Here is a 23,783-nt window from a genome sequence, read left to right as displayed (position 1 = left end):
TCCGTCTTTCTCGGGTCACCTCTGCTTAACAGGAGGCTAGCCGTCCCTTAGTGCCGCCACCAGCTGTGAAGAGAAGCAGAAAAAGTGTAGTGGCTTTCGGAAAGATGGACCTTGTTAGGCAGGTGATTGTTTAGATCATATGCTTAATTCTTACCAGGGCTCCAGGAGTTCTTTTCTTTTCTTTTTTTAATTTGCCAAAACAGGATGAAAAGAATGGGCTTGGTCATTAACCACTAGAAGTTGTTGTTAGGTCACTTAGACAGTTCATCGTCTAAAGCATTATTTCCAGGGAAGTTAATTTAGTGCTAGGGAACCGTGTTTCTTTTGAAACTTCAAGGCTGGGTTTTCCCTCCTACCTTCCCAGTGCTTTCTGGTGGTTCAGTACTGTGAGGGGTTCTCAGCTGGGGTTTGGGAACTCATTGGGAAATACACTCCCAGGTACTTTTGTGGACTGTTTTTGATTGATTATTTGGGCAAAATGTTTCTAAGGTTTAAACCTATCCTCCCCTCCTCTTTAGTAAGCGACTCTCGCAGCCTGCTGGAGGCCTTCTGGATTCTATCACTAATATCTTTGGGTAGGTTAGAAAACCTTCACCTTTCCTTGTTAATATGTGTATAAATATACCTGAGTACATGTACATGATTTGTTGTTTTTTAAACGTGCGCCAGAATTTCAGTGCAGAGTATACAGATGCCTTAATTTCAGCTTTTCATTTAGCTTCTTCCTTTTTTCCTCAACTTCCTTTTTCTTAATCTCGCTGCGTGCTGATCTCTGGCCTTACCCTTTAGTCTGTCCGAGTCTCCCCTTTTGGGACATCACTCTTCTGATGCTGCCAGGTGAAAATATTATCCTCTCTTAGCCCAGCATGCAAGTGTGGGTCGTTGATAATTATGCTGATCACTGCTTCACTACACCAATCATCACGTGTACATGTGCTAATAACCAGGACGCTTTGCATGCTCCTAGGAATGCTGTCAGCCCTCTGAGACGGGCGAATAGGCTGAGCTCTGTACAGTAATCAAGGCCGGGTCGCTCTTTCTTTTGGCATGTGTTCAGCTCCACCTTGACCACAAGTGTATGCTGAGGATGATTGTAACCAGGCATAGGAATCATCTTAAAATAGTTTTATGAAAATACCAACGAGCTCCCTCTGAGCTAGCGGTTACATTAAGTTGAGAACATTTGTAGCTGTTTATTGACGGGGGCAGCAGTTGTTCAGGATTGCTTTTCAGTGTTGAGTTTTGGAGTCCATGGGTTAGCGAAAAGGAGAGTACAGGTAAGTGCTGACTGTCTTTCCAGTTGTCACTGAGTGAGGTTGCTTCTGATTTGGGGAATCGTTCTGTGGTTTGGAGGGTCTAGAAGGGAAAAGAAGCTATTGATAAAAGATGTCTTTGAATCCCTTCTGAGAGTTTGGTGGACAGTAAGCCTGTGCCATCCTGATGTTTTCCTTTATGTTACTTCTTAGGAGGCGCTCTGTGTCTTCCTTTCCAGTTCCCCAGGATAACGTGGATACTCATCCTGGCTCTAGTAAAGAAGTGAGGGTGCCAACGACTGCAATGTGTGTCTTCGTAAGTATGATTTATCCCCACAGCCCACCAAGCTTCATAAAGAAACAGAGCCTGACAAGGGACCCTTTCTCCTGCTGCAGCTAAGCTTTCTATTATTGTTTTATTCATAGGGAACTTTCTATCAGACGACCTGTTGGCTGTCTGATAGAAAGGATTGATTATATTTTGATAAGCAAAGCAAAGCAAAGTTGCTTTGATATGGTGAGTAAAATTAGTGTATTTTGCCGCTCTTCAGAGAACAGAATTTATTTGCAGCCACCCTGTGTAATGTAGGACTGGCTGAGATGATGGGTAGCATGAGGGGGTGGGGCAAGGGGAGAGCTAATTTGGGATGGTGAGGTATTAGAGAATAATTCATGCAATTGTTGTCACCAGTTGGCTCCAATTTAGAGTTTCTAGTCAGTGGTCTGTTTTGGAAGGTCAGTAGGGCAGCTGTTGGCTTCACAAATTATACTCAGGTCCATGTGACTTCTGACCATTAGGAGCACATAGTTGGAAGCCGGAGAAACTCCTGGGCAGAAGCCACTGTGATACCATGGCTGTCAGCTGGAGTGTGGAGCTGGGTCCTAGTACTAAAGGATAATCCGGATCCTGGCTGGGGTAATTGAGCGGACATGCAACCGGCCTGGGGAATTGTAGAGTCCCTGGCTCAGGGCTAGGAAATGGGGTGGGGGATGGAAGAATAGAGCAAAGCCCAAATAGTTGGGTTAACTCTTGTGTTGTGAGGGGTGAGTTGGAGGAGCTGACGTTCGGGGAGAGAAAGGCTTGCTGTAAAAATGGGATGGGGCTTCCCTGGTGGCACAGTGGTTGAGAGTCCGCCTGCCGATGCAGGGGACGCGGGTCTGTGCCCTGGTCCAGGAAGATCCCACGTGCCGCGGAGCGGCTGGGCCTGTGCGCCATGGCCGCTGAGCCTGCGCGTCCAGAGCCTGTGCTCCGCAACAGGCGAGGCCACAACAGTGAGAGGCCCGCGTAGCGCAAAAAAGAAAAAAACAATGGGATGGAGTTTATATGGGGGGAGCTTTCAGTTCCAGGCATAAAGAGGAACTTTAATAGTTATTTCCATACAATGAACTGGCTGAGCGATTAGCCACCTTGGTCGTTGTAAAGAGAGTCCTGCTGTGGGTGAGGAGTTGGACGGGGGACCATTAAGGCCCCTTCCCACTCCACTCCTGTGATTCTCTAACAGGCCTGGGCACCTCGGAGGTCGATGATGATTGGTAAAAGGTCTGATTGCACTTAACGTCACATTGCCTTCCCTGCCCTCAACTCCCAGCAGCCCATTTTTTCCCTCCTGTCACATTTAAGTCGTGTGTATGGGGTAATGGAGCAGCTGATAATTGGGGATTCTGTCAGTGTGTGTCTCTGAGAGTGAGCAGTGCACAGCTGACAAGCGTCCAACAGAACCGGCCGCACAGGAGATTGACGAGAGGCAGCCATGGTTGTGATGGTGCGTGATCTCAAGTTTTCAATCTGAGACCTCCGAAGTAGAAAGGTACCATTACAAAGAAAACGGAATTGTATGGAGGTAAAAAGTTTGCTCCCCTGTCAGACGGCTTTTCAGCCCTGGGACACGAGAGGGTGGAGAGAAAGCAGATCAAGCAAAGTAACAAGAAATCATGTTTCTGTTCCAGTCGGTTCATGAGTCACGTTCTCGATACTTCGGGCACCTTTTTCAGTCCCAAGCAAATGTGAAGATCAGATTTTGTATTCCCAAAATGACCTTTTAGGCAAGTGATTGATGATAGGTTTAAGGATCTAGTATTTATCATTCATGTATTGCAGGGTCCCCCGCCCCTGGCTTTTGATTATGGAAATTTTCAAATATAAGCAGAAGTAGAGAGTAAAAGAACTTCCCGGACGTCCTCCTGTCGGGCGGCTTCAGTCAGTCATGTTTGCCAATCTTATCTGACCCCCACCCCACGCCCACACTTTTGCTCGAGCAACTTAAAGCAAATCTCATGGTATTTCATTCATAAATATTTCAGTATCCATGGTCTTTTAAGAGAGGAGATTATAGTCATGTCTAGTGTTCTCTCTTCCCATTCTGGGATGGGGTGCTTTTTATTTGGTTTCCTTTCTCATCTTGAACACAAATGCCACCACCTTTTCAGATCATGTGTTCCAACGTGGATGCCATTCTCAGACATCTCCCTGTGAAGAATTAGGTTCTGCCAAAATAACACCTGCTACTTTTGTCAAAGGCCGAGTCATGGTCGGACATGTTCCTAGCTCACAAAACCTGCAGAAGTCTATTTTCATAGACGAGAAAACTGAGGCTTTGGGAAGTGAAGGAACTTGGCGGAGGCCTCACTGCTAGTACATGTAGTGCCGTGTTGTTTCCAGAAAGAACTACCTGGGATTCTACTCTAACACTGATGGGTGGCAGTAGGACCAGCATCTACTCATATCAGGATGTATTCGTATTAGGGAGACCAAAAGAAAGACTTTTTAAAAAAAGAAAAGGCTTCTTTTTTTAAAGTCATGAGAAGCCACGCTGTACCTTAATTTGATACGTAGTTTAACATGTGGTATTAATGCAGTCTGGGCCAGAAGAGGCAGTTAACCATAGGCTTACTTTTAAGCTCTTAAGATCATAGTACAGTATAGATTGAAATTACATTATTCTTAGAAGAAGGAAAACTAATGCAAAGACAAACTTTAGGCAATTAGTTTACACAGATTCTGAATGCTTTTTAAGAAGGTTGCACTGCATTTAAAAAATAGAACTGTAACTATAAGTATTTAATGATAATAGAATCAGGAGACTCTGGGCTAGGAACCCAAGTTTGTGATTGGGTCCCCTCTTTAATGACAGGTGTTTAACCTTTGGTTAGGGGTCCAGAGTGTTCATCAGTATTGGGCCCTTTCTTCTTGGGGATGACAGGGGTTGGGTTTGAAACAGGGCACTTGTCTTGCAGGACGCTCATGATGGGGAGGTCAATGCTGTGCAGTTCAGTCCGGGTTCCCGGCTCCTGGCCACGGGAGGCATGGATCGGAGGGTGAAGCTCTGGGAAGTGTTCGGAGGTGAGATCTCGCTGGAGTGAGAAACAGAAGGAAGCTGTGTTGGTGACATCTGGTTGGCCCTGCTTTCAGGCAGTCTTTGAATTGTTCATCTTCTTGAAACATACAGTATTTTGTGTGAGGAATCATCTGACCAAAGCATTATTACCCTCTCAGTTATCCTTTACAGCTGATACAGCCAAGTAGATGTTTGCTCTGGGTTTCCAAGTAGACTAGAGAATGCTGTTGAGTTACAGATACGTTAGCGTTTGTGTTTTCTCAAATACGTACTGACCAGGGGATCTTCCAAGATAGTACAGGTTTTAGAAGGAAAATAAAAAATCTTACAGTCATGGACTCTACAATTAAATTACACATCAAGCTGTGGTTTATGCATTTAATAATACCAGTGGCCATAGCCTAGCAAAAAATGACTGACATCGTATCTAAGCTTGAGAATAAACAGAGGGGTGTATCATCTAGGAAAATGTATTTAACAAATAGCTTATTGGACAAGGATTCTAAAATCAAGACTGAAGTCTCTTTGATTAGACATTGTTTCAGGAATGACCTCAGAGTACTCAAAATGGGATGACATTAGAACAGGAAATGAGAGTTAGTGAAATCCTCTCCCAGAATTCTGAACATGGGCATAGCCCACTTTCAACATTTTGATATTCAGTTAAATATACATGTATATTTAGTAAGGCAAGTTCAGGGAATTCCCCTGGAAGTCCAGGGGTTAGGACTCCGGGCTTTCACTGCCAAGGGCCTGAGTTCATTCCCTAGTCAGGGAACCAAGATCCCACAAGCCACACAGCACAGCCAAAAAATAATAATAGTAAGGCAAGGTCAAAGAATAGACTGAAGGGTTTTATAGGAACCACTTTGTCCGGTTTCCATACTTGCAGCACATACATGCTCACTCTCCAACAATAAATAGCACCATCATACCTTTCTCTACTTTATTTCCTCGGATCCTCACAATAGCCCTGTGCCGTTAGGTGGGTATCACCCCTGTTTGACAGGTGAAGACTCAGAGACACTACTTGATTTACACGGTTGATTTACGTGGACAGGGAGTCGTGAAACCTGGGACCTGAGCTTGAGTGTTAAGACTGTAGATGCCTTGCTTTTTCCAAAACATCCTCCTCTGAGCTATAGACCTGCTGAAGAAGCATGTGTGTTACTACTACTTTTTTATATATATAAATTGATTGATTGGTTGATTTTTGGCTGCGTTGGGTCTTCGCTGCTGTGCACGGCCTTTCTCTAGTTGTGGAGAGCGGGGGCTACTCTTTGTTGCCGTGTGCGGGCTTCTCATTGCAGTGACTTCTCTTGTTGCGGAGCACGGACTTCCCAGGAAAGTCCCTGTGTTACTACTGCTGATGTATTTAGAGCAAGAGCAATCTACTGATCCCTTTGCTGGAACACGTTGTCATATAAAGCACCCAGTGTGTCTACCCTGGCCTTTGATTTTCATGAAAATGACTCAGTACTTAAATCCCTGGCAGTTAGAGCTATTTGAAACCCATCAAAATTTGTGTTTTACCAAGAAACACCTTATGAATGGTAATTGCTGAAACTTACAAAACAATAATAAAACCATATCATAAGAATAGAAATTTTGGGCTTCCCTGGTGGCACAGTGGTTAAGAGTCCGCCTGCCAATGCCGGCGACAGGGGTTCGAGCCCTGGTCCAGGAAGATCCCACACGCTGCGGAGCAACTAAGCCCGTGCACCACAACTACTGAGACTGTGCGCCTAGAGCCTGTGCTCCGCATCAAGAGAAGCTACCGCAATGAGAAGCCTGCACACCACAACGAAGAGTAGCGCCTGCTCGCCACAGCTAGAGAAGGCCCACATGCAGCAACGAAGACCCAGTGCAGCCAAAAATAAATTAATTAATTAATTTTTAAAAAAAAGAATAGAGATTTTGTGATAAAAATCTACACAGATAGTCTGTTTTGATTATGCCTTGCAATTAAATACAGATAGCACTAAAAATATTTTCGTTTTACTCCTTGGTCAGTAAAAACACCTATAAGAAAATTAAAGATACCAGGGATTAGTAATAGTGTTACTTTTTTGCTGCTAAAGAGGAAGTAAACACTAACCAACATTAATAACTGACATAATTTGTGCCAGAACATAATTTGTGTTAATAAAATGAAAAATTTCTACTAGGTCTACAGAAATAACATAGTGTCTGGCAGCATTTTTTATAGTTTTCAGGAACAAATATTAGTCCTATATATATATCCTATAACTAATTATAGGATCTTTCCTTCACAAATGGCTTACTTGGCCTATAATTTTTCCCCCTTGGCTAATATTTACTGAGTCTTGGAAGAGACCAAGTCCAAGAGGCCTTTTATGAAATAGTTCGGGGGTCCTCTTTTTTACCCTTCCACCACCACTTTGCATCCAGTAGGAGCACCTGTCTTTGCTTATTCTGTCAAAAGCAGCAGCTCTGCTGGGAATTACATAAATACTCTTGACATAGTCTCCCCAGTGCCTTCTAAATAAAAGAGATTTTAATAAGATCTTTGGTCTTTTCAGATCAATCTCTTGTGTAGACTAGCACTTACTGATCATTTCTTACATTTTGGCACTTTGTCACCTGCCAAACAAATAGACCAGTGTTTTAGGCATAAGCCAAAGAGATATCTTTTAGAATTTGCAGTAATATTTTTGTCTATAAAGATCTAATCTAAATAAAGTCCTAAATTAGTAGGTGTTGGCCTTTTTTTGACTTGTGAAAATCTATTGAAAGCTAGGATCCAGGGAAAGGCATTAAATGTGCCATATTTTGCAAATTAATTCAGGGGTTCATCCACCAGGTTAATAGTCCTGGCCCTAAATGTATTTGACAGCTCCAAACCAGTATTTTTTTTTTCAGTATTTTTTATATATATATGTTTATTTATTTGTTTGGCTGTGCTGGGTCTTGGTTGTGGTATGTGGAATCTTCGCTGTGGCATGTGAACTCTTAGCTATGGCATGAGGGATCTAGTTCCCTGACCAGGGATCGAACCCAGGCCCCTGCATTGGGAGTGTGGAGTGTTAACCACTGGACCACCAGGGAAGTCCCCAAACCAGTATTTATATTTATTAGCATCTAGAAGTCCTAAGAGAAAAGGCTGTTAATTGAAATGTATACTATTGTGTGCTCCTATTTTATGAGTTTGATTTGAATGATTCCCTAATTGTTTTCCTGCCTTGTCTATATAGGTTATCCTTAAGATACCCTTTAAAAGAGTCATGTACCAAAACGTTCATTGCAGCTCTATTTACAATAGCCAGGAGATGGAAACAACCTAAGTGTCCATCATCGGATGAGTGAATAAAGAAGATGTGGCACATATATACAATGGAATATTACTCAGCCATAAAAAGAAACAAAATTGAGCTATTTGTAATGAGGTGGATGGACCTAGAGAGTCTGTCATACAGAGTGAAGTAAGTCAGAAAGAGAAAGACAAATACCGTATGCTAACACATATATATGGAATTTAAGAAAAAAAAAGGTCATGAAGAACCTAGGGGTAAGACAGGAATAAAGACACAGACCTACTAGAGAATGGACTTGAGGATATGGGGAGGGGGATGGGTAAGCTGTGACAAAGTGAGAGAGTGGCATGGACATATATACACTACCAAACGTAAAATAGATAGCTAGTGGGAAGCAGCCACATAGCACAGGGAGATCAGCTCGCTGCTTTGTAACCACCTAGAGGGGTGGGATAGGGAGGGTGGGAGGGAGGGAGACACAAGAGGGAAGAGATATGGGAACATATGTATAACTGATTCACTTTGTTATAAAGCAGAAACTAACACACCATTGTAAAGCAGTTAGACTCCAATAAAGTTGTAAATAAATAAATAAAACTCTTAGAGGAAAAAAAAAGATACCCTTTAAAGAGGAAACTGAATCACATCATCATTGAGACTCATACGCTCATCTTTAAAGTTTCATTGCGGGTGGCCAAAGCTGTTTGAAAACAGCCTGGGGGTATATGCACGGGCCTCTTGGTGGAGGAGACTTGGCAGCGGGAGGGGGGAGCACTGGCGGGCGATTGGATTGCCAGAACCTTAGGCTCACGTATATAGAGTGAACAGAGAGGTGACCGAAACTCCAAACGAGCTTTACTAGAATTCTAGGGACCAGCCAGTTTATGTAAGTAGAAATTTCTTTTCCTACTTGGGTTCTGAAATTCTAATGGTCAGGTTCTACGAAAGTGATAGTTAAGTTGGCAAATATTGATCAAACCCAAAGATGTATTTATGGAAAGTAGAAAATTTTACTGAGAAATAACAAACTCGGTCTCTAGGGTCAATTGACATGTTTTTAAATTCCTGCACTTATCTTTTGTAAAGGAAATTGATGACACTGAATTTCTTGAAAAGAACAGCATAAGAACCCACAGGAAAATGCTGGGCTCTGCACCCGCTTGTACATTCATTGCTCTTGGAACTGACCAGCCGGATATTTTGGTCTCATTATTCCATTTGTCCTGCTACTTGATTCTGTAAAGATGCAGGAAAGCTGTTTTTGACCATGTAGTTGGCTTCCATTGTGTTTCAAGTGCCTCATTTTAATTGATATGTTGGATTTGCCATCATTTGTTTTTAAACCTTCCTTTCTTAACCTTTGTTTGTATGCAGACAAATGTGAGTTCAAGGGCTCCCTGTCTGGCAGTAATGCAGGAATTACAAGCATTGAATTCGATAGTGCTGTAAGTACCTAATATCCACGGAAATGGGTGAGTTTAGAGGGTTTTAGAAACAGTTTTAAACATCTGGTTCTTGAAATTTAAAAACTTACCTGGTTTCTCTGCTATTTTCTGTCTTAATGTTAGAGAAGGATGTAGGTAGATTATAAATTCTGTGCTGATCACAACCGTGTTGAAGACTGGGTAGGGGGACAGGTCTGGGATACCCCAGCAAGGCAGTCGCCAGACGATAAAGGCCCCGGTTTGGGCCAAGGCAGTGCAGGTGGAGAGGAGAGGGTCTAGCGAGAAGCACCAGAGACAAGCAGGTCTCCAACGGGGGCAGTTGGGAGGTGTGGCTGGGGAGAGTCAGTGGTTCTGAGCTCTTGGACTTGGACAGGTGCAGAGAATTAGTACTTGCTGTTACTGAAGGTGGGAGGTGGTGAGGAGTGAACACAGGAGGAGGAATTCCATTTTGAGCTGGAGGTATCTACAGCTTACAGGTGAGGTCGAGCAGTCTCGGAGGAAGGTCTGAACTTAAGGGGGAGTGATAAATTCACAGAATGCTGGTTATAGCGGTATTCAGCTCAGGTGTATAGTTACAGGCATCGGGGAATTTGTATCATGTGAACTGAGTTCTATTTTGGCTAACATTTCTTCTCCTCCCCTTTATTCCTGTAGGGATCTTACCTCTTAGCAGCGTCAAATGATTTTGCAAGCCGCATCTGGACTGTGGATGACTATCGGTTACGGGTAAGACCCAGTGAGGAAAGTTAATGTAATCTCCAAACTTCACGTGGTTGCTTACCGGTCACATGATGTAGGAAATGGCAGGTTGATTGATTAGAAGAATTGTATGTTGTCGTGAAACTCAATACTTGATTGCCCCTGCCCTTTCCTTTCCTCCTTAGGAAAATTGATGTTTCCACTTTACATTCTTACTTTGTCCAATATTCAGTTGCAGAATATTTGCAATAGGAAACCATTACGTTTCCATGAAAGACTTGGGACACTCCTGTTCATAAAAAGTAAATATTTTTGGTAGGTGTCAGTTTTAGCTTATCTTCAGCTAATTTAGCACCAGAGTGTAATCTGTGTTTCTTAAGCACCCCAAGACTAAATCACCTCACAAAGTAGAACTGGAAAGTAGGCTATAGAAGTATATGTGGGTACACTTATGAGAGAGATAAAACAACTCAAAGCCAGGAAACAGGTGTATGGGAAAGCAAGAACAGTGGGATCAGATGTTGATGAAATCTGCATCTGGACCCAAACCTACCAAGAAGACGCTTGGATTCCAAGACAAAGACAAAAATTAGATGGTTATATCACTTTTGTTCTAATAGAAGACATAGCTTAATTTAGAGACGTGTTTTTCTCCTTAAGCTTGAAGCAACCTTCACATGAGCTCATTAAATAAAGGCTACTGAAAGATAAGATGGCGGATTTACTTGACATTGGTAGGTATTTTACCCGCAAAAAAAAGCTTGACGCAAACTTGTGTGTCAACCCACATGAAAAGCAGAGAGCATGATGTTAAGGTGAACTTCATAAAGAGAAATCTACAGGGAGGTGGGGAGCTGCAATAGAAGTGGTCCATTAGGTAGTTTCTGATGGTCTGATTCGATGGTGCAGGGATGCAGCTAGAAGAATAGTTAGAAACACACGGTTCACTTATCACTTGGGCTTTCCCTTTTCTTGAAGGAGCTGTGTGGAAAATGGCCAGTGTTAGATGCTAGCTAATACCTAAAGGGTGGTAATTCTTGATTCTTAGTTGAAAGAGGATCCATGTGCAAAGCATGAAATGTGAGGATGACAAAAGATTACGTTCTCTTCTGAAAGCGGAAGGGTCTCCCTGGTGTTCTTGTTGCAAGGAAGGAACAAGGGAGGTGGATGCCTGCGGCCAGGGCTGGACTCCTCTTAAGCAGTGGTACACATCTGTTCAAATGCTTGAACGAGTTCTCAGTTGAAGCCCTATAGTCCTGCACCGTAAGCATGGAAAAAGTTCCATGTAACAGCCTAGACTATTCTCCTGGCAGTGTTACAGTCCATCCTGTGGCATGCCTTCTCTATGTACCCATCAGTTGCTTAGCAGAAATTTAAGACAGGGTTGAATACTTCTGCAGTCATTATTTTTCCTAAAGCAAAGGGGCTTTTACCTGAGTGGTTTCTGTGTTTGACCCAGTAGTCAGGTATATTATATATGTTACTGCTTTTAATCCTCAGGGGGAAGCAGGTGAGGTAGGTAGATGGGGAAACTGAGGCTCAGCTAAGCCCACAGAATTGCCCGAGGTCACACAGTTAACAAATAGAAAGATGAGACTTTGGATTGAGTCCTGTGCTCTTTCCTGTGTTCAGTTGGCCTGGATTATTCTAGACTGAGATACAGTAAAACTGTGTAATTAGTGAAGAGTGACATACAGGATTCCTTACATTTTAGGCCCTTTGAGGAGTAAAGCAAGGAGTTGAGTGCGGGATGATATTTTTTTTTCTATTTTATTTTATTTCTTTATTTTAATTTTTGCATTTTATTTTTTATACAGCACGTCCTTATTAGTCATCAGTTTTATACACATCAGTGTATACATGTCAATCCCAATTGCCCAATTCATCACACCACCTCTCCCACCACCGCTTTCCCCCCTTGGTGTCCATACATTTGTTCTCTACATCTGTGTCTCAATTTCTGCCCTGCAAGCCAGTTCATCTGTACCATTTTTCTAGTTTCCATATATATGCGTTAATGTACGATATTTGTTTTTCTCTTTCTGACTACTTCACTCTGTATGACAGTCTCTAGATCCATCCATGTCTCTACAAATGACCCAATTTCGTTCCCATTTATGGCTGAGTAATATTCCATTATATATATGTACCACATTTTTATCCATTCGTCTGTTGATGGGCATTTAGGTTGCTTCCATGACCTGGCTATTGTAAATAGTGCTGCAGTGAACATTAGGGTGCATCGTGTGTCTTTTTTTTTTTTTTTTTTCTTTTTGCGGTACACGGGCCTCTCACTGTTGTGGCCTCTCCCGTTGCGGAGCGCAGGCTCCGGACGCGCAGGCTCAACGGCCATGGCTCATGGACCCAGCCACTCCGCGGCATGTGGGATCTTCCCAGACTGGGGCATGAACCCGTGTCCCCTGCATCGGCAAGTGGACTCTCAACCACTGCACCACCAGGGAAGCCCCATGTGTCTTTTTGAATTATGGTTTTCTCTGGGTATATGCACAGTAGTGGGATTGCTGGATCATATGGTAATTCTATTTTTAGTTTTTTAAGGAACCTCCATACTGTTCTCCACAGTGGCTGTATCAATTTACATTCCCACAAACACTACAGGAGGGTTCCCTTTTCTCCACACCCTCTCCAGCATTCGTTGTTTGTAGATTTTCTGATGATGCCCATTCTAACTGGTGTGAGGTGATACCTCATTGTAGTACTGATGTGCATTTCTCTAATGATTAGTGATGTTGAGCAGCCTTTCATTTGCTTCTTGGCCATCTGTATGTCTTCTTTGGAGAAATGTCTGTTTAGGTCGTCTTCTGTCCATTTTTGGATTGGGTTTTTTTAATATTGAGCTGCATGAGCTGTTTATATATTTTGGAGATTAATCCTTTGTCCGTTGATTCATTTGAAAGTATTTTCTCATTCTGAGGGTTGTCTTTTCATCTTGTTTATGGTTTCCTTTGCTATGCAAAAGCTTTGAAGTTTCATTAGGTCCCATTTGTTTATTTTTGTTTTTATTTCCATTAGGAGGTGGATCAAAACAGATCTTGCTGTGATTTATGTCAGAGTGTTCTTCCTATGTTTTCCCCTAAGAGTTTTATAGTGACAGGTCTTACATTTAGATCTCTAATCCATTTTGAGTTTATTTTTGTGTGTGGTGTTAGGGAGTGTTCTAATTTCATTCTTTTACATGTAGCTGTCCAGTTTTCCCAGCACTATTTATTGAAGAGACTGTCCTTTTTCCATTGCATATCTTTGCCTCCTTTGTCATAGATTAGTTGACCATAGGTGCGTGGGTTTATCTCTGGGCTTTCTATCCTGTTCCATTGATCTATGTTTCTGTTTTTGTGCGAGTACCATATTGTCTTGATTACTGTAGCTTTGTAGTATAGTCAGAAGTCAGGGAGTCTGATTCCTCCAGCTCCATTTTTTTCCCTCAAGACTGCTTTGGCTATTCGGGGTCTTTTGTGTCTCCATACAAATTTTAAGATTTTTTGTTCTAGTTCCGTAAAAAATGCCATTGGTAATTTGATAGGGATTGCATTGAATCTGTAGATTGCTTTGGGTAGTATAGTCATTTTCACAGTATTGATTCTTCCAATCCAAGAACATGGTATATCTCTCTATCTGTTGGCATCATCTTTAATTTCTATCATCAGTGTCTTATAGTTTTCTGCATACAGGTCTTTTGTCTCCCTAGGTAGGTTTATTCCTAGGTATTTTATTCTTTTTGTTACAATGGTAAATGGGAGTGTTTCCTTAATTTCTCTTTCAGATTTTTCATCATTAGTGTATAGGAATGCAAGAGATTTCTGCACATTAATTTTGTATCCCGCAACTTTACCAAATTCATTGATTAGCTCTAGTAGTTTTCTGGTGGCATCTTTGCGATTCTCTATGTATAGTATCATGTAATCTGCAAACAGTGACAGTTTTACTTTTTCTTTTCCAATATGTATTCCTTTTATTTCTTTTTCTTCTCTGCTGTGGCTAGGACTTCCAAAACTATATTGAATAATAGTGGTGAGAGTGGACGTCCTTTTCTTGTTCCTGATCTTAGAGGAAATGCTTTCAGTTTTTCACCATTGAGAATGATGTTTGCTGTGGGTTTGTCGTATACGGCCTTTATTCTGTTAAGGTAGGTTCCCTCTATGCCTACTTTCTGGAGAGTTTTTATCATAAATAGGTGTTGAATTTTGTCAAAAGCTTTTTCTGCATCTATTGAGATGATCATATGGTTTTTATTCTTCAGTTTGTTAATAGGGGTTATCACATTGAATGATTTATGTATATTGAAGAATCCTTGCATCCCTGGGATAAATCCCACTTGATCATGGTGTATGATCCTTTTAATGTGTTGTTGGATTCTGTTTGCTAGTATTTTGTTGAGAATTTTTGCATCTCTATTCATCAGTGGTATTGGTCTGTAATTTTCTTTTTTAGTAATATCTTTGTCTGGTTTTTGGTATCAGGGTGATGGTGGTCTCATAGAATGAGTTTGGGAGTGTTCCTTCCTCTGCAATTTTTTGGAAGAGTTTGAGAAGGATGGGTGTTAGCTCTTCTCTGAATGTTTGATAGAATTCACCTGTGAAGCCATCTGGTCCTGGACTTTTGTTTGTTGGAAGATTGTTAATCACAGTTTCAATTTCATTACTTGTGATTGGTCTGTTCATATTTTCTATTGCTTCCTGTTTCAGTCTTGGCAGGTTATACCTTTCTAAGAATTTGTCCATTTCTTCCATGTTGTCCATTTTATTGGCATAGAGTTGCTTGTAGTAGTCTCTTAGGATACTTTGTATTTCTGGTGTGTCTGCTGTAACTTCTCCTTTTTCATTTCTAATTTTATTGATTTGAGTCCTCTCCCTCTTTTCTTGATGAGTCTGGCTAATGGTTTATCAATTTTGCTTATCTTCTCCAAGAACCAGCTTTTAGTTTTATTGATCTTTGCTATTGTTTTCTTTGTTTCTGTTTCATTTATTTCTGCTCTGATCTTTATGATTTCTTTCCTTCTGCTAACTTTGGGTTTTGTTTGTTCTTCTTTCTCTAGTTCCTTTAGGTGTAACGTTAGAGTGTTTCTTTGAGATTTTTCTTATTTCTTGATGTAGGCTTGTATAGCTATAAACTTCCCTCTTAGAACTGTTTTTGCTGCATCCCGTAGGTTTTGGATTGTCGTGTTTTCGTTGTCATTTGTCTCTAGGTGTATTTTGATTTCCTCTTTGACTTCTTCAGTGATCTCTTGGTTATTTAGTAATGTATTGTTTAGCCTCCATGTGTTTGTGTTTTTTACATTTTTTTCCCTGTAATTGATTTCTAACCTCATAGCGTTGTGGTCAGAAAAGGTGCTTGATATGATTTCAATCTTCTTAAATTTACTGAGGCTTGATTTGTGACCCAAGATGTGATCTATCCTGGAGAATGTTCCGTGCGCACTTGAGAAGAAAGTGTAATCTGCTGTTTTTGGATGGAATATCCTATGAATAACAATTAAATCTATCTGGTCTATTGTGTCATTTAAAGCTTCTGTTTCTTTACTTATTTTCATTTTGGATGATCTGTCCATTGGTGTAAGTGAGGTGTTGAAGTCCCCCACTATTATTTTGTTACTGTCGATTTCCTGTTTTATAGCTGTTAGCAGTTGCTTTATGTATTGAGGTGCTCCTGTGTTGGGTGCATATATATTTATAGTTGTTATATCTTCTTCTTGGATTGATCCTTTGATCAATATGTAGTGTCCTTCCTTGTCTCTTGTAACATCCTTTATTTTAAAGTCTATTTTATTTGATATGAGTATTGCTACTCCAGCTTTCTTTTGATTTCCACTTGCATGGAATATCCTTTTCCATCCTGTCACTTTCAGGCTGTATGTGTCCCTGGGTCTGAAGTGGGTCTCTTGTAGACAGCATATAGATGGGTCTTGTTTTTGTATCCATTCAGCAAGCCTGTGTCTTTTGGTTGGAGCATTTAATCAATTTACGTTTAAGGTAATTATTGATATGTATGTTCCTGTGACCATTTTCTTAATTGTTTTGGGTTTGTTCTTGTAGGTCCTTTTCTTCTCTTGTGTTTCCCACTTAGAGTTAAGTTCCTTTAACATTTGTTGTAGAGCTGGTTTGGTGGTGCTGAATTCTCGTAGCTTTTGCTTGTCTGTAAAGCTTTTGATTTCTCAATTGAATCTGAATGAGATCCTTGCTGGGTAGAGTAACCTTGGTTGTAGGTTCTTCCCTTTCATCACTTTGAGTATATCATGCTACTCCCTTCTCACTTGTAGAGTTTCTGCTGAGAAATCAGCTGTTAACCTTATGGCAATTCGCTTGTATGTTATTTGTCATTTTTCCCTTGCTGCTTTCAATAACTTTTCTTTTTCTTTAATTTTTGTCAGTTTGATTACTATGTGTCTCAGCGTGTTTCTCCTTGGGTTTATCCTGCCTGGCACTCTGTGCTTCCTGGACTTGGGTGGCTATTTCCTTTCCCATGTTAGGGAAGTTTTCAACTATAGTCTCTTCAAATATTTTCTTGGGTCCTTTCTCTCTCTCTTCTCCTTCTGGGACCCCTGTAATGCTAATGTTTTGCATTTAATGTTGTCCCAGAGGTCTCTTAGGCTGTCTTCATTTCTTTTCATTCTTTTTTCTTTATTCTGTTCTGCAGCAGTGAATTCTACCATTCTGTCTTCCAGGTCACATATCCATTCTTCTGCCTCAGTTCTTCTGCCTCAGTTCTTCTGCTATTGATTCCTTTTAGTGTAGTTTTCATTTCAGTTATTGTATTGTTCATCTCTGTTTGTTCTTTAATTCTTCTAGGTCTTTGTTAAACATTTCTTGCATCTTTTTTTTTTTTTTTTTGCGGTACGCGGGCCTCTCACTGCTGTGGCCTCTCTCATTGTGGAGCACAGGCTCCGTACGCACAGGCTCAGTGGCCATGGCTCATGGGCCCAGCTGCCCCGCGGCATGTGGGATCTTCCCGGATCAGGGCATGAACCCGCGTCCCCTACATCGGCAGGCGGACTCTCAACCACTGCACCTCCAGGGAAGCCCCCTCTTGCATCTTCTTGATCTTTGCCTCCATGAGGTCCTGGATCATCTTCACTGTCATTATTCTGAATTCTTTTTCTGGAAGGTTGCCTATCTCCACTTCATTTAATTGTTTTTCTGAGGTTTTATGTTGTTCCTTCATCTGGTACATAGCCCTCTGCCTTTTCACCTTGTCTATCTTTCTGTGAATGTGGTTTTTGTTCCACAGGCTGCAGGATTGTAGTTCTTCTTGCTTCTGCTGTCTGCCCTCTGGTGGATGAGGCTGTCTAAGAGGCTTGTGCAAGTTTCCTGATGGGAGGGACTGGTGGTGGGTAGAGCTGACTGTTGCCCTGGTGGGCAGAGCTCAGTAGAACTTTAATCCGCTTGAATGCTGATGGGTGGGGCTGGGTTCCCTGTTGGTTGTTTGGCCTAAGGTGACCCAGCTCTGGAGCCTACCTGGGCTCTTTGGTGGGGCTAATGGCAGACTCTGGGAGGGCTCACGCCAAGGAGTACTTCCCAGAACTTCTGCTGCCAGTGTCCTTGTCCGCACGGTGAGCCACAGCCACCTCCGCCTCTGCAGGAGACCCTCCAACACTAGCAGGTGGGTCTGGTTCAGTCTCCCCTGGGGTCTCTGCTCCTTCCCCTGGGTCCTGATGCACTCACTACTTTGTGTGTGCCCTCCAGGAGTGGAGTCTCTGTTTTCCCCAGTGCTGTCAAAGTCCTGCAGTCAAATCCTGCTAGCCTTCAAAGTCTGATTCTCTAGGAATTCCTCCTCCTGTTGCCAGACCCCCAGTTGGGAACCTGACGTGGGGCTCAGAACCTTCACTCCAGTGGGTGGACTTCTGTGGTATGTGTTCTCCAGTCTGTGAGCCACCCCCCCAGCAGTTATGGGATTTGATTTTACTGTGATTGTTCCCCTCCTACCGTCTCATTGTGGCTTCTCCTTTGTATTTGGATGTGGGGTACCTTTTTTGGTGAGTTCCAGTGTCTTTCTGTCAATGATTGTCCAGCAGCTAGTTGTGATTCTGGTGTTCTCGCAAGAGGGAGTGAGAGCACGTCCTTCTACTCCACCATGTTGGTTCCTAACAGGATGATATTTTTAATTGGTAGAAGAGTTCTCAACAGGTAAGCGTCAGCTTTAGGCCTGAAGTAAGAAGGCCCTGGAGGCGGAGATAGACCTGGATGATAGAGGTCATAATGTTGGTAACTGTTTTCAAGTGAGCTGGTTTGCAAAGGTGGGCTGAGTCTCACTGGAGAGGGTGCTGGAGCACCAAGCTGTGGGTGCTGACGAGCCAGGGGCTGGTGCCAGGGCTGTAGCCTCCTTTGCTGAACCAGCTGGCTCAGAGGGCCTCTGGTCTGCTCACAGCTGTGTGCTATCACTTGGTAAATGTGTGAAGGAGATCAGGAGGCCCTTTTAACAGGTTCTCCGTTCCCACAGAAACCGCATGAACCCTTACCAGGGCCCAGGATGTAAGTAGGCTCCCTGTCTAGGAGGCTCTGGCTTCTACCGAGACCCTCGTTTACAGAGGATGTTGGAGGACATAGATGGGCATCTCCATGTTCTGAAACTCAAGATCCAAGCCCTGGTCATTGTCTCCTCAACTTGAGGTGGGTGGTGTTGGGTGAGACCAGAATGCAGGAGTGGCTGGTCAAGTGCTTGCTTTAAATCCGTTTAGTAAAGGGTCCTAGAAATAGTCTCGTGTTGAAAGGGGCCCATTCCAGAGGACTTCTTCCTTTACAGGATGTTTTCGATTCTCTTAAAAATGTAGGGGCTTCCCTGGTGGTGCAGTGATTAAGAATCCGCCTGCCAATGCAGGGGACACGGGTTTGAGCCTTGGTCCGGGAAGATCCCGCGTGCCGCAGAGCAACTAAGCCCGTGTGCCACAAATACTGAGCCTGTGCTCTAGAGCCTTCGAGCCACAACTACTGAAGCCCATGTGCCACAACTACTGAAGCCCACATGCCTAGACCCCGTGCTCTGCAACAAGAGAATCCACCGCAGTGAGAAGCCCTCACACTGCAACAAAGAGTAGCCCCCGCTCTCCGCAGTTAGAGAAAGCCCGCGTACAGCAACGAAGACCCAGCACAGCCAAAAATAAATAAAATAAATTTTTTTAAAAAAAATCTAAAAGATTACTGCAAAACTGAGGAACTGGGCTGAAGAACCCATCCTGCTCACGTCTGTAGTGCTGGTGTGGAGAAGTGGCCTCAGTGAGGACTTGCTTTCAGATGATGGTTTTTATTTCAGAAACCTCCTTATCAAGTTCTGCATTTTTCTGAGGTCACTTGTCTTTGGTTGGTGTTAATGGTAGCTGCTACATGGTGGGTGGCCCTTAGGGTCTGCCCTGCAGCACCAGGGAGCCTGTGCAGAGCCTGAGGGAAGAGAGCTCTAAGCCTTCCCATTCGGGGACTCGGGGCTGCTGTGACATCAAAACCCATGCCCCGTCTCTTAAAGAGGAAGATAAAAGCCTTAAAGTAGTGTTAGAAGTTAAATATTAACTATTAAGAATAAATTCAAAAAGACCGAATGGGTAAAAGAATTTAAAATAAATCTGATCCACTTAAAATGACTTAATAATCAGTTTTTACGTGATAAAAGTGAATGCTTGCAGGAGGCTGAATTCCATACCACTGAGAGCATGGAGATGAAACTACTCAGCCCCAGGCAGGGCCGGTCAGGATGGGTTTCCACCAAGAACAAAATAAGCAGAAATCCAGACTTTTTTAAAAGCAAGGTAACACATGTGAAAAGCCAGGAAATAAAAACATTCCTTTATTCCATTAATCCAGCAGTTTCATTCCAGGAAGTAAGTCAGGGGAAAGCCATGTACTCATACATGTTCACTGCAGCATCATTTGTGATCGTGAAACTTTCAAAGGGATGTAGGTGTCTGCTAGCCAAGGAAATTTCTGTTAGGTTGTAATCTCATTGCTTGGAGACTGTTTAGCTATTATAGAGTAATTACAGAAACTCTTAAGGAAGGTGGTGCAGAAAGGAAGAGAAAGAATGCAGTCAGCCATGGGCCTGGTGCGTGGGTCACCCTCCTAAACAGAGTGAGGAAGATGTTAGTCTTTTACAGACGTTAGAGAGCCAGGGTGTTCAGGCGCCAAACAGCGTGACCCCAAAGCCCGTGTATTTTCCCGTCACATGAAAAACTGCTTGTGCTATGAAGTTAAAAGTGCGGTGGATAAATTTGTAGGGGTGTTTTCATGTGAACTATATGAGAATATTAACGTGCATTTAGAGTAAGCAAAACGAGCACATTTGCATCGCCCATTTGTGGGCAGTGTCTTTTCCTCCCTATGTTTGTGAAACATGATTTTACTTTTACATTAATAGTAAGAAAGAAAACGGTGCATGTACACAAAACTGAATTTTTTTGTGAAGTAGAAGTACCTACACAAGTTTTTGGTCTCTCCCCATGGTTTGTGCAGATTGAATGATTTATACTGAGCATTATTCCTATACTGTATTTAGCATAAACTTTGTTGCTGGAACTTTTTTGATCTTTCCAGAAGGATCAGTGGGAGGTTGTCACACAGCCACAGCACAGCTGCCACCTGGCTGGCAGCGATTGTAAGATGCTGTTCCAGTTTCAGAGCGTTTTAAATGTGAGAAGGAGTCTCGGAATTCGTGCAAACTTCTTCTTAAAGGGGAAGTACATGTGGCCCTGAGTTTTCTCTTCCTGTGCTAAAGTGGAATTGTTCTCCTGAGCAGAGAGGAAAGATTGGTTTCTAAAGTGTTAACTCTAAACTGCGAGGTCTGGCTTTGGGGGTCAGGGTTGAAACCCAGTAAGTTGACAGTTATAGTAAGTATATTAGGGTCTTTTAAAAGCTGCTCATTTTTGGGGGGGGGGTTGGGGGGAGGATTCCCTGGCGTTCCAGTGGTTAGGACCCCGCACTTTGGCTGCCAAGGGCCCGGGTTCAGTTCCTGGTCAGGGAACTAAGATCCCACAAGCCATGCAGCGCAGCCCCCACCCCCAAAAAAAAGCCTTTTCTTTTTTTAAAAAAAAAATTATAGGGGCTTCCCTAGTGGCGCAGTGGTTAAGAATCCGCCTGCCAATGCAGGGGACACGGGTTCGAGCCCTGGTCTGGGAAGATCCCACATGCTGCGGAGCGACAAGGCCCGTGAGCCACAACTACTGAGCCTGCGCGTCTGGAGCCTGTGCTCCGCACCAAGAGAGGCCACGATAGTGAGAGGCCCGCGCACTGCGATGAAGAGTGGCTCCCGCTCGCCGCAACTAGAGAAAGCCCTCGCACAGAAACGAAGACCCAGCACAGCCATAAATAAATAAATACATTTATTTATTTAAAAATTACACAGAAATCATTAGTGAATACCTGTATATCTTCTGAGCCTTTGAAGTTTCCACACATGAATATGTTGATCCATATTGAAAAGTAGGGAAAGTGCGGCATCCTCACCATCCCCAGCCGCCTCTCTCCCATTGGGCTCCAGTAGTGCTGTGGCGGGCAAAGGGCACTGACGTTCGGTTATGACCCAGTTCTGCGTTGCTTGGCAGCCCAGGAAAGACGCCATGGTTGGCATCTCACAGCTAGTCACGAAAAGATTTGATTGTTGGGAATGCTGGTGTCTGTGGTTATGATCTGACATTTCAAGCGGAGACCTCTGATTGAAAAACCCCTAGGAGTTTTAATTGTTTATTGAAAGAGTCCTGATGGTTCCTTTTAGTTTTTTAAGAATCTTTTTTTTTTTTTTTTTTAAGCTGTGTTGGGTCCTCATTGCTGTGCGCGGGCTTTCTCTAGTTGCAGTGAGCAGGGGCTACTCTTCGTTGCGGTGCGCGGGCTTCTCATTGTCATGGCTTCTCTTGTTGTGGAGCACGGGCTCTAGGCACGTGGGCTTCAGTAGTTGTGGCACATGGGCTCAGTAGTTGTGGCTCGTGGGCTCTAGAGCGCAGGCTCAGTAGTTGTGGTGCACAGGCTTAGTTGCTCCGCGGCATGTGGGATCTTCCCGGGCCAGGGCTCGAACCCGTGTCCCTTGCGTTGGCAGGCAGATTCTTAACCACTGTGCCACCGGGGAAGCCCCTGATGTTTCCTTTTATATTGATAAATTATGCCTCTGGTGAACCTGTCCATTCTGACTTTAAATAGGAGATTTGACTTTCTGAGACATTAGTAAAATCCAAGATTTAAAAATTTTGTAATTTGATATAATTCAGACTTACAGAAAATTGCAAGAGCCATACAGACTGGTATCTGTAATAGAGCTTATTTCAAGAAGGTCCTCTGGTTGCCCCCCGCCCCTTTTAAGTTGTGTAATTAACAGCTTAAAATGTGACAAGCCTCAATAAAGAATACAAATTCAGGAAATGTCTACATGTATTTTTTAAACACTTGGGAGAAGACAAACATGTTATTTTTCTATAACATGTAAGATTAACGTGGCAGCACAAATCTAATAATATTAAATAGATACCGTTAGTATATACATTGTTCTTTTCCATTTCATTGGCTAATAAGACTAAATACAGATATCCTATTTGTGTTCTGTATACTTTCTGTAGTAGAGCCTTTACTGAGTACTTTATTATACAGTTTTTGTATATCCTTTTTTTTAAATTGAAGTAGAATTGACCTACAACACTATGTTAGTTCCAGGTGCACGACATAGTGATTTGTTATTTCTGTACATTACCAAATGATCACCATGGTAAGTCTAGTTATACCTGTCACCAAAGTTACTACAGTATTAACTGTACTCCCCATGCTGTATGTACCTTTATCCCCGTGACTGTTTTGTATCTGGTAGCTTGTACCTCTTCATCTCTCACCTTTTTCACTCAGACCCCCACTCCCACCCCACACAACCACCACCTTGTTCTCTGTGATTCTCTTTCTGTTCTGTAAGGTGTTGATTTGTTTTTTAGATTCCACGTATAAGTAAAATCATATGGTATTTGTGTTTCTCTGTCTGACTCATTTCACTTAGCATAATACCCTCTACATTCATCCATGCTGTCACAGAGGGCAAGATTTCATTCTTTTTTTATGACTTATATTCCACTGTATATATGTACCGTGTCTTTATCCATTCGTCTATCATTGGACGCTTAGGTTGCTTCCATATCTTGACTGTTGTGATTAATGGTACAATGAAAATAGGGGGGCATATATCTTTTCAAATTAGTGGTTTTGGGGTTTTTTTGGAAAAATACCCAGAAGTAGAATTGCTGGATCGTACGGGGTTTCTATTTTTAATTTTTTGAGGACCCTTCATGTTGTTTTCTATAGTGGCTTCAACCAACTTACTTTTCCACCAGCAATGTACGAGGATTCCCTTTTCTCCACGTCGTCACCAACACTTGTTACTTGTTTTTTTGATAATAGCAGTTCTGACGGGTGTGCAGTGATAATCTTGTTGTGGTTTTGATTGGCATTTCCCTGATGACCAGTGATATTGAGCATCTTTTCATGTGTCCGTTGGCCATCTGTATATCTTCTCTGGAAAAATGTCTGTTCAGGTCCTCTGCCTGCTCCTCCCTTATTTTGAGGGCGTGGTCATGTGAAGTTTGTGCTGTGGTGTTGGATCTTTCATTTATTTTTTCATTACCTTTTTTTTTTTTAGTTTTATTGGCGGTGGGAGGTTTATCCTCTTCCTCTTGAGACCTCACCCCGGGCAATGCCCAAAGACAGGCTTTCTGGGTGTTTTCCCTGAGCTGCTCCTCCTTTTCTCTCTGCGTGTTCCTGACCAGATCTCAGGGTGTTTGGAGAAGCTGGCTCCCTGGCAGTTTGCCGCTGACTC

The 23,783-nt window shown here is 42.7% G+C and overlaps 1 protein-coding gene, 1 long non-coding RNA gene and 2 other non-coding genes across 8 annotated transcripts in view; all 4 read left to right on the top strand.

Moving 5' to 3' along the window:
• Nucleotides 1-23,783, top strand: part of ATG16L1 (autophagy related 16 like 1) — a 46,761-nt gene that overhangs the window by 16,853 nt on the left and 6,125 nt on the right. For 3 of the 5 annotated variants that reach the window (XR_010944171.1, XM_067740194.1, XM_067740197.1), the window contains 6 exons: nt 519-575; nt 790-837; nt 1,467-1,569; nt 4,488-4,593; nt 9,238-9,308; nt 9,963-10,034. Coding sequence is in view for 4 of the 5 variants with exons in the window: in XM_067740194.1 (XP_067596295.1) it covers nt 519-575; nt 790-837; nt 1,467-1,569; nt 4,488-4,593; nt 9,238-9,308; nt 9,963-10,034 (457 nt within the window). In the remaining variant the exon portion in view is untranslated. The remainder of the gene's footprint in view (nt 1-518; nt 576-789; nt 838-1,466; nt 1,570-4,487; nt 4,594-9,237; nt 9,309-9,962; nt 10,035-23,783) is intronic. The other 2 variants (XM_067740195.1, XM_067740196.1) reach the window with 2 other exon arrangements.
• On the top strand, nt 2,772-3,047 carry LOC137226860 (small Cajal body-specific RNA 6). The gene has a single exon (XR_010944558.1). It is a non-coding gene; the product is annotated as a small Cajal body-specific RNA 6 (non-coding RNA).
• Nucleotides 13,950-23,662, top strand: LOC137226088 (uncharacterized). The gene is made up of 2 exons (XR_010944172.1): nt 13,950-20,613; nt 21,297-23,662. It is a non-coding gene; the product is annotated as an uncharacterized lncRNA (long non-coding RNA).
• Nucleotides 21,407-21,649, top strand: LOC137226862 (small Cajal body-specific RNA 6). Its single transcript, XR_010944559.1, has one exon. It is a non-coding gene; the product is annotated as a small Cajal body-specific RNA 6 (non-coding RNA).

This window comes from Pseudorca crassidens, chromosome 6, assembly GCF_039906515.1.
Source record: "Pseudorca crassidens isolate mPseCra1 chromosome 6, mPseCra1.hap1, whole genome shotgun sequence".
Classification (NCBI taxonomy): Eukaryota; Metazoa; Chordata; class Mammalia; order Artiodactyla; family Delphinidae; genus Pseudorca; species Pseudorca crassidens.
The sequence above is the reverse complement of the archived record's forward strand: the minus strand, read 5'-3'. Positions and strand labels throughout refer to the sequence as shown.